The sequence below is a fragment of the Amborella trichopoda genome, chromosome 5 (genome assembly GCF_054954075.1).
Source record: "Amborella trichopoda isolate Santa Cruz 75 chromosome 5, AtrichopodaSantaCruz75HAP2 v2.0, whole genome shotgun sequence".
In the NCBI taxonomy this organism is placed as follows: Eukaryota; Viridiplantae; Streptophyta; class Magnoliopsida; order Amborellales; family Amborellaceae; genus Amborella; species Amborella trichopoda.
Genome location: NC_142340.1, coordinates 40450479 through 40470218, shown reverse-complemented (window position 1 = coordinate 40470218; position 19740 = coordinate 40450479). Strand labels below are relative to the sequence as shown.

The window sequence follows — 19740 nt, the reverse complement described above, 5'->3', positions numbered from 1 at the left end:
AAACAGGTGTGGTTTGTATAGAGCCTAGGCTCTAAACAATCAAATTAGAGCCTACTTTCAAATAGCGTCAAGAAATATGGTTTTAATATTGAAAATCTTTTTGATAGTCTTAAAATATATTTTCATAATTATTTATAAAGTTTAAAGCTTCAAAAATAGTGTAGATCGATAGATATATGAAAACGTGAAAATCTTGAAAATTGAAGGTCTAAAAATACATTACATAATACACTATTTCTAAAACTTGAAATCCATTTTTTTCTCATGTCCATGCATCTCGATGTCGAGATGATCAATTTGAAGATATTGGAGCATCAAAACCTCAAATTATTGAGGTAGGCTCAAATTTGATTGTTTAGAGCTTGGTTCTGTGAAAAAAGGCACTTGAAATTTCAAAAAAGAAAAAGAAAATAGAATTTGGTGAAGGTGGACTGAACATCCCAAAAAAGAAGAAGGACGAATCGGCAAAGGCGGATTGAGAAACATACTCATGCACAAAGATCGTGGAGGATGTTCTAAAACTAAAGAAAAGTATACAATGAGACCATTTACTCTTGGTAGAAGGTATCACAATTAATCTTGACCATTAGATGTTAATTAGATGGTTATATTTAGTTCATTGACCAATCTCAAACTTCAAAAGAAATTTTCTCGAACTTTATGACACACTTAAGAAATCAAATTTCAAATGAGATGGCTACAAGTAATTGTGACTTCTTTGTATAAAAAATAAATAGTCTCATTGTATACAATCCCTTGTGTTATATCTAATAAATATTATAAACTAATGGATAATTATTTGGTGTGTCCAAGCCAGCACCCGTTACTATGCAGGCTTGAAAATCTATACCGCTCGTATAATCAGACGGTGTAGGTTGTTCCCTGTAATCGAGGTAGGAAACGTGACCGGCAGCCCCGGTCTCCCCCTCTTAATCTAACTCTCGCACCCAAAAATATCCTTTTATTATTTTCTCTCTCTAAAACCCCCAGACTCTCTAGGGAAACATGACAAGTAGACGAACTTTTCTCTCTCTCTAAAACCCCCACCGCATACAATGCTTCTCTTCGTAGTCTATCGACTTCTCTTTGGGCTTCGATCAGGTCTAAAGATAAAAGAGTAGCTTTTCGAGCCACAAAATCTTCCAGTGTTTGAGGGCTTTCAGGCTTAATCTTTAGATCAAGCAGACTTAGAGGAGGCTTCAATTGTGGGGTTTTGTTTGATAGACAAGGCTTGGAGGGTAAATTTGGTTCAACCATGGAAAATTATTTGGGGAAGACGGTGACTGTGGTGCTATTGGCGTTGTGAAACTTGTCGGATATGTGATTGCCTCTCTCAGCCAATGCTATGTGAGCCATGTAATACTCCTCTCTCATGCCTCTCTTTGTAAAACATCTCTGCCCTCTTTGCAAGTGAATCCACATCTTCTTCTATCAGTTTCAGCATCGACTTCACCTTCACCTCCATGTCTCGGAGGTTCTGGTCTAGCCATTTCGACTGCCTATGTAGCTCGTCCATCACCATGAATTGGAATCACTTGCAGCCCTCTTCAACATCTCTCTCTCTCTTCTGTCTCTCTTAACTTCTCTAAAATATTTGTCAACCAAACAACTTCCTATATCATTTCTCCATCACCTCTCTCTCTCTCTTTCACCCATACTTTCCATATCCCTCCATTTCCATAAACAACTATGGCGTTATCTCCGAAAGCATTAGGATTAGAGAGAAAGAGGAGGGAAAAACAGAGAACTTAGTCCAAGTGTTTGGCATACCCAATTCAAGATTCATAAGAGTTTCTCTCTTTAAATTGTTTTGTTTTAATCCAATTTTCTCTTTCTTAAAAGAGAATAATCTAAGGAATCTCTCTTGTTTTCATCCAATTTTGTCTCTCTTAAAAGTTAATACTAGAGTTTAATCCAAGGAAAAAAACTAACCTACTCTTCTGTTTTAAATTGGTTTTCTCTCTCTTAAAATATAATAGAAAAAAAACCCACCTTCTATCTGTGTTTTGATTCAATCTCTCTCTAAAAACAAGTGGGTTTTCACCAACACAATTTTTCTCTATACCGAGGGTAAGGGAGATGAGAGAGCAAGGAAGGAAAGAGTGAGTATGGGACACATCTTTTTTGGGATAAGGGAGGGCTAAAGTCAAGGGCTAAATTTTTGGGGATGAATGAAGGCTGCATGTATGGACAGGAAATGAGGGACGTGTGGCTTTCTAAATTTGTTGTAGCGAGTTTTTTAAGACAACTCGCTTTCGGTTATCCTGTTTCCCATCTTGAAATTTGAAAATCATCAATTCATACTTACATGAATGTCTTGGATTCGAGGACCGCAGCATAATAGGAGCTGGCCTAGCCGCATAAAAACTGGGTCTTAAACTAAATGAAGCGGACAATTTAGCCCAAAGACCGGAGCGTTCTTGTGCAATTCCTTACTCACATTGGTGCATTTTAAATAACTGGGCCTTACTAAGCATTATGTTATAAAAAGAAATTGATCTAGGTCATAGTCGAACCCATCACACCTTTTGCAAGCATCATAGCTTTAAACAATTAGATGTTTTGGTGGGTGTATATTGTCGAATCAGTCCCTTAGGGGAAAACACATCTTTAGGATCCAAAAAACTTGGAGAGGTAAACTCCTTAACCTAGCTGCTAACATTAAAAATAAAAATAAAAAGGAAAAAAATGAAATGAAAAGAAAAAAAGGAAAAAAAAAGAAATGGTCTCTATTCCTGCATCGAAAAACAACATCCTAATATTAAACAAAGACGTGTTCAAATTAGAGAGAACTCTTAAAATAAATGAGTGTTTCCCACCTTTAGCGGGACAGAGATGGAAAGAGTGAGACGATAATGGGAGATAGAGAGATGGAAAGAGATATGATGAGAGAAAGAGAGAGAGACATGGATAAGAGAAAGTGTGTTTGAACTCTTAAAATAAATGGCTTTATTTGAGAAAGATTAATGAAGATAAAATTTAAGAGTAGCAGAGAAAATTAAACACGAGAGAGAAACAAGTGGATAAGAGGGAAAGGAGACAAGCATGTGAAGAGAAAATTAAAGAATAGGGGGAGAGAAAAATTAATTGAGAGAGTGAGATGTGGATAAGAAAAGTGGTAATTTTTTTTTATAGTTAAGTGGGGATAGGGTTTGTGCTTATGGTAGGAATGAAATTCAAGATATCAGATTGTGAGTAAGGGGCCGTTTGGGTACCTGAAAATCTATTACGTGATAATATATTGTAAGGAAATATGACATTTCCATTGTTTGGTTACAATTTAATAATAATTAAATGGAAAGAGTTGATTTCTCCAAAAATCACCAAATCCATTACACGCGGTCAGGGATGAAAAATCTATTACATGCTTGACGGGTAATCTGTAGAAATCTTTTGCATGCTCCTCTCTACCTATCCCGCTAAAAAAAATATTTCCCTAGTCTATGTTGTATTGTATAATTATTAAAGTATGTAGAAAGTGAAAGTAGGGGATCTGAAAAGGGTAATCTAAATTGATTTGAACAGGTGTACATGAACAATTTTCTACTACAATCATAATAAAAAAACTATCCGCAATTTGGATTGCAGCCTTCATCTTACTCTCATATAAAAACAAAAAAAAATTATATATCCCTCTATCCCCCATTTGGATTGTAACCCTCATCTTACTCTCATATAAAAATAACATTTTTTAATAATTGGTAAGTGAAAGTAGGGAACAGGTGTAGAACTTGACGAGGTCATAATAAAAAACATTTTTCATCTCCCTACCCTCAATTTGGGTTGTAGCCCTCATCAGCTCATATAAAAATAAAAATAATAAAAATAATAATTGGTAATTGATGAGAAATTACACAACACAATCATAATAAAAAATTTGACACAACTTAATTCTCATAAGAGATTAGTAAAAGCTCAACTGAAATAAAATGCCTCTCCAATGCTTCAAAATTTTATATTGCAATTACCAAACCTTCGAGTTTATTAATCAAACTTCTTCCCATTTTTTATCTTATACCATAATGATTTTGATTTGGTATCATAAATTTATTGCTTATTTGAAATTATATATATAGATTGAAAGACTTCTATAAAAAATAAATAAAAATAAAGCTTATCACAATAAAATCATGTTATTCCACTTGTATTATTCCAATGACTTATTATATTGAAAGCAAAGTCTAATCATGTTAGGTAAACATAGCCATATTTTTCATATTTGGTTGGTAATGCATTTCTCATATTTCTTTGAGACATACCCAAACACTGGAAATGTATTTCCCAAGTTGCATCTAAATAATACCCAAACATTGACAATCCATTTGCAAGTAATGTATTATGCAGTAATGTATTGCGCCAGTAATATATTTCACAGACAATATATTTTCAGGTTTCCAAATGGCCCTTAAGTGCTTGAACTCCTAAAATAAATGCCTACATATGGTAGGAATAGGAATTAAGTGCCAACGATATATGGAGAGAAAGTAATGATAGACATGGACGAGAGAAAGACATGGATAAAAGAGAGAGAATAATCCAACTAGGTAACAGACCTAACTAGGAAGGGGGAGGAACATAAGGCTTATACATAAGTTTAAGCATGCCTCTCTATAGTATTTTTTTCTTTCTCTCTTGCCTAAATATATTCTCGATAAAATTACATATAACCCCCAATATCATACTTGTTATGCAACTGACCCCCAACTAGTCTTTTTCTCTCACATTTTTCTCCAAAACAATGTTTCCTAACAAATACCCCCAACTATCCCAAAAATTTTAAAAAAGATAAAACTACCCTTACTTATCTCTCCTCCCTTACTTTACCCTTTACCCATTACCCACACGTCTCTCTCTCCCCCCTCCCCCACGAGACCTAAAAAATTACTACAAGAGGACCCACAGTCCACAGACGCACTCACAGCCCGAGCTCCCTCCCTCGTCCTTGCGCTCTCTTCTGGCTCGAACTCTCTCCCTCTTCTACTATCTCCTTGAATCCAGGGTTCAATCTCTCTTTGTGAAACAACTATCAATTTCTTCGGCCCAGTCCAATCCCCTAAAGCCCGAGCTCAATTTTTAGCTTGATCTCTCGGCCCCCAATCAGCCCAATCAAAGGTAAGAAAGAGTTATTTACTTATTTCTTAATATATATATATATATATATATATATATATATATATATATATATATATATATATATATATATATAGCATATTTTTTACTCGATCTCTCGGCCCCAAATATGTTGTTGGTTTGTTGTCTGTAGAAATGTGTTGTATTTGACAATGAACCTATGGATTGCTCATGGCTTAAGATTTATTGAAGTATTTATTATTAATTTGTTATGGAGTTTGTTTTTTTGTTTCTATTTTCATTTTAGGGCTAGAATTTTCTTCGTGGAAGGACATTTTGGCTTTGTTTTGTTGTATATGTTTTCTGTTAGTTTTGTTTGCCTCAATTGTTTCTTTTTTAGGCCTTGAATGTTCTCGGTGGTACTAAATTTTGGGTTTGTTTGTCTATATTTGTTTTCTGTTGGTTTTCTTTGCATCAATTCTTTCTTATTTGTGAATGTCTAGGAAGATTGCAAATCATTCAGTCGTTTGATCTCAATTGATTTCTTATGGCTTAAGAATTATTTAAGTTTTTCTTATTTATTTGCTTTGGAGTTTGTCATTTTTTTGGTATTGTGATCTTCGGGCTTGAATGTTCTTGGTGGTAATAAATTTTGGGTTTGTTTATCTGTATTTGTATTTTGTTGGTTTTCTTTGCATCAATTGTTTCTTATTTGATGATCCATCCTCTTTGTCTTGTTAAAATTTAGTTTGTCATTTTAAAAAAAAATGCCTAGCTCTTGTTATTTTTAGTAGTAGCTCTTTTGACTTGGATATGAATTAGTTTTTTAATTGTAGAATTATGGTATTACATGTTTATCTTAAAAGTTGGGTCACATCTTTTGAGGCTCTTTATTTCAAGGGTATTTTCTATCATTAACTAAAAAATCGATACATTAACATTGTAAAATCGTTAAGATTGCAGCATGCCTAACTCTTGTTAAAATTTACTTGTAGCTCTTTTAAAAAAATCTAGCTTGAACCTACCAAAATTGGGTAAGTTCAAGGTCAATATTAAGACCTTTTAATGTAATGTGTGGAATGTAAATCATTACAAGTTTTGTACATGACAAAAGAAAATGGGTGATAGCAAATTGATTTATTGTATTTTTAATAGAGAACTTCGATCAAGTGTCGATGAGACATTAGATTATATTGGTGGTATTGCATGTACGTTTATAATGAACAGTAAAATTAGGTTAGATGACATGCGACAATATGTAGCAAAGCGTTTATCACTTGACATGCACTTGATATCATTGAGGTATTTTGTTCCGAGAAATAGAAGTTTTATGGTGAACCTATTTATTGACGATGATATTGTGACGATGTTGAATGCACAGGGATGCGAGAATAATGTATTCATTTATGTATTTAATGGGAGTGAACATAGGGGTGGAAGTACTTCGCGTAATACTAGGACAATCGAAGAGGTCAGACCTCCTCAATCCTCTAATATTTTGGTCTCTGGTTCCGAATAAAGTAATGCACCAAGGTTGCTTAGTTCATGGGAGGATGCACTTACTAATATGGGGCAACAGTTTGAATCTCTAGATGACTTCTGAGAATCTCTTAGCAAGTTTGCTATAACACACAATTTCACATACCATCTTATTAAAAATGAGGGCTATCACATAAGGGCGAAATGCAAGCGTGATGGATGCAAATAAGAGATATATGCTTCGAAGTTTGGCAGAACGAATGTTTTTAGCATCAAAACATGAAAAAGAGAACACTCATGTAATATTGGGACAAGCAATGATGTACAGAGAAGAGCGTTCCAAAATTTGTTACATCATTAATCAAGGATAAAGTAAGTGATACTGCGCATTACAAGGCTAAAGAAATCATAAATGATTTGTCTCGAGATTATGTATTAGAAATACCCTATTGCAAGGCTTGACGAGGGAAAGAAACATCCATCAAAGACTTGCATAGTTCGCAAGAGGAGGCATACAACCATTTACTCGCATTAATAAACCATGTGATGGAGGCGAATCCTGATAGTTATGCGACAAGACAATTATGACAAGATGGTAGATTTCGTCGAATGTTATTAAGCTTGTTACCCGCATATGTATTTTGTTATTTTATTGTCTTAATATATCTTAAAATTATGAAAAATAAAACTAATGGTCTATTTTGTTTTTTATTATCTACTAGCAGCGACATACCTGTATAGAGATTCTACAAGCTACACTTAATGGTGAAGTATTAGCCGGGAAATCTAGACGTTATGTACAGGCGGCTAATGAACTGCTTTTGAATAATACTTCTTATAGAAACAGGCGCCGAGGAGACAGCGCATACTAGGGGTGGAGAAGTGGAAAGTGAAAGTAAGGAGGACGATGATAGTGAAAGCGAAGAAGACGATGATGATGAAGACCACGATGATGGTGAGAGCGAGGATGAAAATGAGAGAATAACAAAGGAAAAAGTTGATCACTTTCTAACGCCAGTGTTGCAAGATGAATCGAGGCGGAATTTGCAATCGCGAATGAGGGAAGGACTATGGAGGAACTCGATGTGAGGGGAAAGAATGTTCTTAGTTGGCCAAAAAAAGAGTCGAGGCGGAGAAATTGACTTTTTTTTTTGTTCGATATGTATGTTTGAAACAAATGTTAAGTAAAGAATATGGTTTATATTGATTTTGATGCGATGTTTCAGATGTATTTTTTTATTTGATTTGTATGTTTGAAACAGATGTTAAGCAGATGATATGGTTGATATATATTTTGATGGTGAGTTTGATATGTATTTTTGGATTTCATATAAATGTTCGAAATATATATTAAATAAAGGATATGGTTGGTATGCATTTTGATGTTTAGCTTGATAAGTATTTTTTAGTTTGTTATGTATTCTTAAAAAGGAAATGGTTCAAAGATAATTGCATATGTATGTTCTTTGTCTTTCATAATGATGATGGTATTTGGTTTTTCTCCCTAAACAGCAACTCTGTTGCAAATTATTTGTGGTTGCAAAACATATTTAGCCATCAAATCCATCTGCCACTTAAAAACAGTACCGCTACTTAAAAGCAACACATAACTCTAGTTCTCTTGAAAAAAAATGGGTTGAGGGACAGAGAGAGAGAAAAGAGTCTGGCAATCTATAAGGGCATTCCAGAAGAAAGAGTTTCTGGAATCACAACGCTTCAACACTGTGAAAGTGTGGTCTGGCAGTGGAATAGTTTGGAGTCACAGGGTTCTGGTACGGTGTAAGTGCGGTCCGGCAGTGGAGCACTCTGGAGTCACAGGGCTCCAACACTATGTAAGTGCGGTCCGGCAGTGGAGCACTCTAGAATCACAACTTTTCGGCACTGTGTAACGTGGTTCCAAAGTGGAACACTCTAGAGTCACAGGACTTCGGCACTGTGTAAGTGTGGTTCCACAGTGGAACACTCTGGATTCATAGGGCCCCGGCACTGTATAAGTACGGTCCGACAGTATATACTTCTAGAGTCACAGGGCTTCGACACTATATAAGTGCGGTCCAGCAGTAAAAGTTCTGGAGTCACAAGGCTCCGGCAGTTGTAAAGGGCGGTCCGGCAATAGAACTTCTAGAGTCATTGGGCTCCGGCAGTTGCAAAGGGCAGTCCGGCAATACTCAGTTTCGGTCCGATAGGTATCTTAGTGCGGTCCGACAGTTAAGTTTCTAGAATATTGGATCTAGGAATGCGATGGTATGCTCCGGTAATGTGCTACTGGGGTCCGAAAGTCAACGTCAAATATGGCCAAATTGATTTTTGTGTACCGGGAAAGACATTTCTGTCTAAAAAAATGAACTTTTTCCCTTGGAGGGATAGCATAAAAAGTTTGTTTCGAAAAAAAAAGTGAGGGAAAAAGTTCTTGGGGGTAAGTTACAAAGAAAGCAGTCTTGGTGTTTATTTTTTTTATTTTTGTAATTTTGCCTATATTCTCTCTATATAGTTTCCCTTCAAGTGTTCACACATCCATAGAAAAATCGGGTATTTCTCCTTTTTACATAATGTAATTATCTCTCTTGCATAAATATTCTTTCTAGATAGTCACTTTTCAAGGGTTTATGAACCAATAAAAAAAATAAGTGCTTTTTCTTTTTACATCATTTGGGTTCTAAAGGTGAATTATATAATGGGTGTAGTTTGTATAGAGCCGAGGCTCTAAACAATCAAAATAAAGCACACCTTCAAATAGTATCGTGAAATATGATTTCAATATTGAAAATATTTGTGATAGCTTTAAAATATACTTTTATATTTAATTATAAAATTTAAAGCTTAAAAAATAGTATAGATTGAGCAGATTGATGAAAACTTGAAAATCTTAAAAAATGATAGTTCAAAAATGCGATACAAGATGCACTATTTCCAAAACTTGAAATCCATTTCTTTCTCATGTTCATGCATCTTGATGTGAGATAATCAATTTGAGATGGGCTCTAATGCGATACAAGATACACTATTTCCATGATCAATGTGAGGTGGGCTCTACTGTTCATGCATCTTGATGTGAGATGATCAATTTGAGGTGGGCTCTAATGCAATACAAGATACACTATTTCCATGATCAATGTGAGATGATCAATTTGAGGTGGGCTCTAATGCGATACAAGATACACTATTTCCATGATCAATGTGAGGTGGGCTCTAATGTTCATGCATCTTGATGTGAGATGATCAATTTGAGGTGGGCTCTAATGCGATACAAGATACACTATTTCCATGATCAATGTGAGGTGGGCTCTAATGTTCATGCATCTTGATGTGAGATGATCAATTTGAGGTGGGCTCTAATGCGATACAAGATACACTATTTCCATGATCAATGTGAGATGATCAATTTGAGGTGGGCGCTATTGCAATACAAGATACACTATTTCCAAAACTTGAAATCCATTTTTTTCTCATGTTCATGCATCCTGATGTAAGATGATCAATTCTAGTGAAATTTTTGAGGTGGGCTCTAATTTGATTATTTAGAGCCTCGGCTCTATATAAACTTCTTCCTTATACAATTGTGTGCTCCTTCACTTCGTTTATATCCCTTGCATTTTTTTTTGTTATTTATTAATATCATTTTTTCCATAACGTTACTTTACCGTGGATTATAGTATCCCTGCAATTCTTATGGTTATATCTTGCATTCAGTTTATTTACTAATGAAGTTCAAGTTATATTGAAATTTTGCATGTATGGGAAACATTGATATAAGTTAATTAAACTGAAATAATCATCATGGCCCAATTATATTCTTTGTAGTTTTTTTATTTTTATATTTAAATTTTTTTATGACTTTTATTTACTAGGAAGAAAACACGTCAAGCGCTAACTATTAAGCCTGGGCTCTTTTCCTATATTATCCTAATCCTTTCAATATAAAAATCACAATCTGGACTTCATTTCCTTATGGAGATGGGAATTTAATTTCCAATACCACTTCAACTGGCACCCTTATTTCATTGTCTGGATGGACCGATCAGAAACATATAAAATACATTTGAACTTTCAAAATATTTGGACTAATATGGAGAGAATGAACATCACTTCACTATGAGCAATGATGAAAAATTTAACATGCATCGGTCCTTATCTTATACATGTTAAATCAATCTTTTCATATATATATATATATATATATATATAAAATATCTCTATGAGTCCTAGGACTCACATGAAGATATACGGTCTCTCTTTTTTATCTATTTCTTTAAATGGAATTTGGACCTATTTTTTCACATATCGTCAATACGGAGATCATTAAAATGTAAAAAATAAAATAAAATAAAATAAATTAAAATTAAAATTAAAATCTGAAAAGACAATTTTTTGGAAAATTTTATTTAACCATTAGATTTTATTCATTTAGGAGATACCACAACTTTACCACCATCTTAAAAGGGAAAAGTTTATATAGAGCCGAGGCTCTAAACAATCAAATTAAAGCCTTCTTCAAAACATTCACTAGAAGAGGTTATTTTGATGGCGAAATATTCTTAAATTGATCATCTCGACATCAAGATGCATGGACATGAGATAAAAATGGATTTCAAGTTTTGAAAATAGCTCATCTTGTAACACATTTTTGGACCGTCAATTTTCAAGATCTCATAGATATGCCGATCTACACTATATTTGAAGCTTTAAGCTTTATAAATAAAGATGAAAATATATTTTAAGGCTATCACAAAGATTTCAAGTATTGAAACCACATTTTTTGGCACTATTTGAAGGTAGGCTCTAATTTGATTGTTTAGAGCCTAGGCTCTATACATACAAACTGCACCCATCTTAAAATGGATGTTTGATACCTTGGGGACGCCAATGTAGAAATGCGTCCTCTGACTGTGTGTACACACGCACAAACAAAGAATCGGTTAGACCTATAATGGATAGGACTATGGGCTGACACTCACCCATCAAATCTTCATCAGTCAATTGAAAATGCATATCATAGTTTGAAGTTTAGTATTTTTCTACAAATCCGATCAAATATAAAATTTTGGGCCCTTGACACGATCGTGCACTATTATAAAAATATTAAAATGACCAAACTACCCTCATTTTTTATAGAGATTTTTTGGTCATTTTAAATGATTGAAAATACTTGTTTTGTAGGTTTTTATTGTCCGCCCTATTTTTTAGTACACATGCCCAAAATTTAATCTTGATTCGATTTGTAGAAAAAGATTGAAATTCAAATGATAACATACATTTTTAACTATCCGATCAAGATCTGGCGGCTGGAAGTAAACTTATATTACTATTTATCATAGGTGCAACCTATTGGATGCTTTTTCCTACTTACAATTCACAACCCTTCAAAATACAAATGTTGATACGAGGTTTGCATAAGGTTGCAACTTTAAATAGTCAAACTAAGGCGCAACTCTAAACTTTGTCATAAGATGCAATTTGGTGTCAAAATTTTTTAGGATGGCTCAAATTCTATTTTCATCTCTAATTATAAATTTTTAACTCAAAATGGTTCAAATCAAGCAGATCTATAAATACATGAAAATCTTGATAATGGACAGTCCAGATAACATGTTGCAAGATCTACTATTTTTGGGACTTGAAATTATTATAATTTTTTCATATTCATATATGTTGATGTCAATATGATCAATTAGACAATTTTTCAATGTCAAAATAGTATTTTATTATATATATATATATATATATATATATATATATATATATATATATATATATATATATATATATATATATATATATACACACACACAATTACATTTAGATATACATACATACATATATACATATACATATACGTACATACTTGGGTCCTACTGAAAATAAATTCCAAACGACAAGTGGCACCTGCTACCTTGACCACCTCTGCCTAGAGACCGCTCCTGTTCCAATAAGAAAATGATTTGAAAAGAAATCATGTGTTAATGGGTTTTTAAAGTTTTATTGAACAAACATCGAACGATGTTTAGGTGGGGCGATTTAATCCAAGTGGAAGGCTGGGCAAGGGTAAGACATGGACGGAGATAGTGCAAAGAGATATGGTATCTTATAGTCTTACTGAGGTATTATCTTTGATAGAGAAAAATGATGGAACAAGACTCGTGTAGCTAAAACCAAATAATTAGGATAAAATTCAAATGCCAAATAATTAGGACAAAATTCGGATGATGATGATTAAACCAACACCAAGAGAAACATATTTTGCCTCTCATAGAAAGAGACTCCCTCAATGTCATCAACTGGTGCAGGAACCCTGCTTCTACCCCTTGGCAATGGACCCATCTTTGGGATCACATTGGCAGAAGCCTACGTGGGAAGGAGGTCTCCTTTATTCATGTTCACAGGGAAATGAAAGTGGGAAGGTCTCCTTTATTCATGTTCACAGGGAAAGGAACGGGAGTTTTAACGCAATAGTCAAAGGAGTAGGGCTTTAAGTGTGTTTTTTTTTTTTTCTTTTATTTTCCTTGTTCTTTTTCTGTTTCTTTTCTTAGAAATTTTTCATCTCATCAATGAAACGTTACCGTTAAATGTTAAAAAAAAAAACAGAAATGATTTCTTTGGCCTTAATTATGAATGCCCCTCAAAGAAGATGTCACATGTGGTAACAAGTTGTTGGAGGTTCAATTTCTACTTTTACGCTTTCATCGTATAAAAAGTTGTTTTCTATCAGATATTGGTGTTCCAAACCGCTAATATACGTTAGATACTGGTGTTAAAACACTAATATCCTACTTCTAAACGACGATTATTTTAAGCTTGTGAAAGAGTGCACTTTAAACGACCATAGCAGAGTGGTAATTTAAAAAAAAAAAGCGCATTGAATAATGGTATTTTCAAATGTCAATATTTTACACGTTTGAGTTTTTTTTTGAAATATTGTATTCAAAATACTATTATTTTGAGCTCGGAGGTTTTCTAATAGTAGTTTTGGGGTTGCAGTTTGTATAGGGTGACAACTTTATTTGTAGATGAAAGGTTGTGATTTTATTTTAGTTGGATAATATAAATTAGACATGTCGTTTAAGGTAATGTAAAAAAATAACACATTTTTTAAGATAGTGCAAACTATACTGTCCAAATAAAATAAATGGTATAGATTGCAATTGCAGTAACCTTGCTTTTAGAAGGAAGATTATAACCTTACATATTATTAAATTATGTTATCTCTTTGTGGAAGTAGACAATGTTTCTTTTCCATCACGTTAAGATTATGTAATTGGATTGTATATTATGAGAGTATTTACCATCATTATAAGGAGATCACACACTCTTAGTCATTACATGTTTAACTTTGATGGCTTGAAGTGTGCTATGAAATTTTAAAAATTTTATTTGATTTTTGAGTTTAATCAAATGACACAAAACCACTAAATTTAAAATCTGATGAACAAGAATGATCGTGACCTCATTGTACTAAAAGTAAATGGTCTATTTGTATATTTTTCTTTTTATAATTGACGACACATCTCTCTTGTGTAGGATTAGCTATTCATTGTGCTTAACAAGGACTAGGAAATGACCTCTTAGCAAGCAACGACAGGCCCTCCAATTATTAACACTCCATGGTTGTAGCCTTTTAGGATTGCCAGGATTGCCACGAATTCATTGTCAACCTTTGATTTACAAGCATTCTAGCTGTTGTTTCTAGCAGATTAAGTACACAATCTTGAAGAGATCCTGATATAAGGAGTTCTTGTTTCCGTATCTAAGAGGAATTTTGAAAAACTAGTATTATTGATATCTACAAAATATGTTTTTAAAACAAATGATCCCCAATTCTTATGACTGGTGATCCCCAATTCTTATGTAATACTACCCTATTGCAGCCAAATCTTTCGTCATATGTACAACTTATGTTATTAGCAATCATAGCTTAATCACAAATTTAAAATTTAAACATATTTATAAATAAAACAGAAATTTATTTGAAAATTATGAACACGGAATTCCTTGCCATAAACAATTTTGGTTAATGCTATTAATTTCAGATGCGAAGCCCATGAACTTCGTCACAGTCTCCAAGCTCAACAAAACCCGAACAATCTCATTTGTTTGTGGGTGCGATCGATCCCCGGCCATGAATGGATGGAGCTCAGTTCCTATATGTATCCAACTGCATCCCGGGTTCTTTTTCCAATTATTTTCTCTCATCAATTTCCTTAATCTCACTACTTCATCCCATTTACCAACACTGGCATAAATATTGGAGAGAGAAACATAATTCCCTAGGTTATCTGGTTCTAATTCAAACAGTTTCTTTGACACCATTTCAACTAATTCAATCTGGTTATGCTCTTTGCAAGCAAGAAGCAAGGACCCATAGAGCTGAGCATCTGGTTCAAATGGCATCTTAGAAAGAACCTCTAGAGCTTCTTCGATGAGTCCACTTCGAGCTAAAAGGCTAACTATACAGCCATAATGTTCCATTGTAGGCATCAAATCATATAGTGCTAAGATGTTTTTGAAAATATCTCTGCCCTCTTCATAAAGGCCAGCATGGTTACAAGCAGATAATATAGAAGTTAAAGTGATGCTATCGGGTCTTATATCTCTAACTTCCATTACATTAAAGAGAGACAAAGCACTTACCCCATCACCATGCAATGCATAACCATTGATCATAGCATTGTACAGAGGCAACTCCATAGCTGCACCACAGTCAAATACCTTTCTGGCCATGCTTATGCTCCCGCATTTTGCATACATATCTATTAGAGAGGTTTGAACTATAATAGATGACCTCCAATCATGTCGAATTACGTATCCATGAATCTCTTTCCCATGACATAACAATGCCATAAGGATGCAAGCTGAAAGCACACTCACTATGCTTACACTATTGGGTTTAATCCCTTTAAGTTGCATTTGCCTAAAGAACTCAATGGCATCATGGCCATAACCATTCTGAGCTAAACCAGAGACCATGGTGGTCCAAGTGATGAAGTTGGGCACTAGATTTGCCGACTCCATCTGAGAGAACATGTCCATGGCCTCTGAAACCTGTCTGTTTTTGAAGAAACCCAAGATCATGGAGTTCCATGAAACCACATTAGGAACCAAACCAGATAATTGCATCTCATAGAAGAGTTTGAGAGCCTCTCCACTAAACCCCAACTCTGCAAATTCAGCTATTATTGTGTTCCATAAAACCACATCTCTGTGCAAACTAGAATCGAACACAGTTTTCGCTTCTGATATTTTCCCAAATTTAGCATACAAGGCTATTAACCCACTAGCCACAAAGGCATCGGATTCCAGAGCATTGCGAATAGCATAGCCATGGGTGGCTCTTCCAAGCCATAACTGGCCCAAACCACTGCAAGCTGAGATAACTGAAACCATAGTCACTGAATCCGGCTTCTTTCCCTCCAGCTTTTGCAAATCAATGCAACAATGGAGGGCCAAATGGTAATGCCCAAGTTTAACATAACCAGAGATGATCAAGTTCCAAGCGACCATATCCCTTGAAACCAACCTCTCAAAAACCAGCTGTGCATCATCCATGAACCCACTTTCTCCGTAGAAATGGATCAACCCACCACACAATATGTTATCCAACTGCAACCCAATTTTAACAGCCATGGCATGAGCTTGTTTTCCTTCTTTAAATGCTTCCAAACTAGCACAGGCAGAAAGGAGGCTCACTATGGTCACTCTAGTGGGTTCAAAATCTTGTGAAATCATCTCATAAAAAGCCATCAACACCCTGTGATTCTCCCCATTGTGAGAAAAACCCACCATGATTGAGTTCCAAGAGATCACATTTCTCTCAGGCATTGTATCGAACACTTGCTCTGCTTCTTCTAAAAGACCGAGCTTTCCATACATGTCCACCAGGCTGCTGCCGACAAATACACAAGAGAAAAACCCCAACTTCAAAGAGTAGCCATGAATCAATTTCCCTGAAACTTCATCTCTGAGAGATGCACAGGCCTTCAAGGCATTCGGGATGATGAAATTATCAGGAAATATCCCATCTTTCTGCATCTCTGAGAAGCTCAACAAAGCTTCATCATAGAAACCATTTCTACAGTGAAAACCGATGATTGCAGACCATGAAAACACGTTTTTCACGGCTAATTTTTCAAACAGTTTGAATGTCTCTTCCTTGCTGTCGCATTTAGCATAAAGAATGAGGAGTTTTGTGCTAAAAAATTCGTTCTTTGATATCAAATCACCGAGTTTTTGGATATGACCATGGATTTGCCTACCCAATTCCAGTGCTCTCTGATACACGCATTCTTGGAGGATTTCGCCGTAGATTTCGGGCCGAAATTTCGGTTGGTTTTCGGATAGGAATGATATGGTTTGGTGAAGTGTTTTAGTGGGGGATGAGAGGGAGAGGTGTGAGAGAAGGAGCTTTTGGGTGTAGGGTTTGGTTTTTTGGGGTGTGAAATTGAAGTGGAGGGGTTGTTTAGGTTTGAATGGAGGGGAATTGATTGGTCGGTTGGGGAAGATGAATGGGGTTGCCATGCATCAAGGTTAGGGAATTTGGTATGTTATATGAGTGAGAGAGAGAGGGATTCGTGTGATGCTGTCCTTGCCCAGCCAGGAACTAGATGAGTTGGACCGGATGGGTCGGCTTTCTCGAGCTTACAAGAAAACTTCAAAAAAAATCTTTGAACTTTTTTGAAAGTCATATTTAGTTTATTTTTAATATTTTTTATAGGTACGTCCCAATGAGCAGATTGAACGTATCAAATTTCATATTCATACAATTTGTATAAAAAAATTTAAAAATAAAATACTTTGAGACGTCGGATTTAAGATCAAACTGTGAGTCGTTCTTTTTATCAAAATTGAACGGCTGGATGGTAGGGGAAGCATAGATCTTCTATGTTGTAAGGGAAGTATAGAAACATTTCCCTTTAGTTGATGTCTAGGATGTCACACTCATTCCACAATAAAAAAAATGAACTATATTTCAATAGTTTGTTACGTACTGAGGTGAAACCTTCTTGTTCTTGGATGTAGCCATGGTGCTGACCATAAAAGAAGTTGTATAGAGAAGAAAAGAGCAGGTTTAATTGAGAAAACCTAGCCTCGTTAGCACATAAGTGTTGTTAGTTCAAAATTGTTCCTCCCAGCTGGATTACCATTCATTAAATAGAATAACCCACGTACAAGATATGAGCTAAAAAATTAGCTCCCACTAACAACTAACAACCAACTAAAACAAACTAACAACCCATAAAAGACTCCTAACTTGACTCCATACTCATTCATGCGAGCCTTATTCATAACAACAAAAAGATAACAACAAAAAGACACGTAACATTTCCTCCCCCCTTAAGATTCGATCTTATCCTCAATATCATATTCTGAAAATTGCTTCATCATGGCTTCGAGGTCCTCCCAGGTGGCTTTTGCAGGTTACATTCATTGCCAATGTATAAGAATTTGTTCTTCCTTTTGTGAATTCTTTGGTCAAGGACTGCTTAAGGCTTTGGATGGAGTGTTTGATCGTCTTCACGCACTGATGGTAGCTCAGTTTGGACCAAGGTGTCATCTGCCACCTTCTTCTTCAACAGGGACACATGGAACACCGGATGGATGAGTGATTCTTCTAGCAAGTCTAATTTGAATACAACGGCTCCTATCCTTTTCACAATTTGGTATGACCCATAATACCATGGAGATAACTTGAGGTTTTTTCTGAGGGACAATGTTGCTTGCTTGTAAGGCTGAAGTTTGAGATAGACCCAGTCCCCTTCTTCAAATTCTCTCTCCTGATGATGACAGTCATACACCTTCTTCATGTGTTTCTGTTCTTCCTTGAGTATGACTCTTAACTCCTTAATCTTCTAATCTCGGTCTAACAACTGTCTTTCAACCGATTCAACCTTAGCAGTGCCCGAAACATATGTCAACAATGATGGTCGTAGTCAACCATAAACCACCTCAAACGGAGTTGTCTTTATTGTTGAATGCCAACTGGGGTTGTAGCAATACTCTGCCCAAGAAATCCACCTTCCCCACTCCTTAGGATTTGAACTAGTGAAGCACCTCAAATACATATTCGTTGTTTGGTTCACCACTTCACTTTGCCCATCAGTTTGGGGATGGTAAGCAGAACTATAATTGAAGTTTGTACTGTTGAGGCGAAACAACTTTGACCAAAAGTTACTGGTGAAAGTAGAATGTCGATCACATATGATCGTTCTAGGCATACCATGCAATTTGAACACTTGATCAAAGAAGATTTGGGCAACTACGGTGGCTGTGTACGAGTGAGATAGGGGAATGAAGTGCGCATACTTTGATAGTCGGTCCACCACTATAAGTACAACCGACTTGCCTTTTGAAATGGGCAACCCTTCTACAAAATCCATCGATATATCTTCCCATACTCGTTGTGGAATAGGCAAAGGTTGGAGTAGCACACAGGAGAGGCTTGCTCTGCCTTGTGACGCTGACATGTGTCACATTGAGCAATGAATTGTTTTATTTTATCTCTCATACCGGGCCAATAGATGCTAGTTCTTATCCTCTAGAGGGTTTTATGATAACCCTCATGAGTGCTGCCATAAAACTGATCAATGATGTCGTCGATCAATATGGAGTTCCCAGCAAGATAAACTCTATCTTTAAAAAAGATAAGCCTTTTCTTATATTACCATGGGCTCACTGCCTCATCCTCTTTAATATGTTGAATTAATACCTGTAGAACCGGATTTGCACTAGTCTTCTCCTTCACTGCTGCAACCCAGTTGGCAACGGGTTGAGAGACAGCAGCGAGTTTCCCTCTACAACTATGTCACATTCTTCATTTTCTTCCCTCCTGGACAACGTGTCATCTACAACGTTCTCCTTCCCCTTTTTGTACTGCACAATGAAGTCATAACTCATCAACTTGTATAGCCATCTATGTTGTGCTGAGGATGTAATTTTTTTAGCCCGCAAATGTTGTAAACTTATTTGGTCTATCCTCACCACAAACTGCCTTCCCAGTAAATATGAATGCCACTTCTGTACGACCAACACCAATGCCGATATATCCTTCTTATAGGTAGACAATAGTAAGTTCCTCCCTTGCAAAGCTTGACTATAAAAGGCTATTGGACGTTCTTGCATCAATACCCCAAAGCCACTAGCATCACATTCAGCAATAGACTTCTTGGAGAAGTCCGAAAGAACTAGAACGAGAGCCTTAGT

General features: G+C 35.5%; 1 protein-coding gene across 1 annotated transcript; it reads right to left on the bottom strand.

The window, feature by feature from the left end:
• Positions 1-14486: 14486 nt before the first annotated feature.
• On the bottom strand, positions 14487-17218 carry CRR21 (Tetratricopeptide repeat (TPR)-like superfamily protein). Its single transcript, XM_006829589.3, has one exon. The coding sequence runs from the start codon at positions 17056-17058 to the stop codon at positions 14518-14520; it is 2541 nt and encodes an 846-aa protein (XP_006829652.1). The 5' UTR covers positions 17059-17218; the 3' UTR covers positions 14487-14517.
• Positions 17219-19740: the final 2522 nt, after the last annotated feature.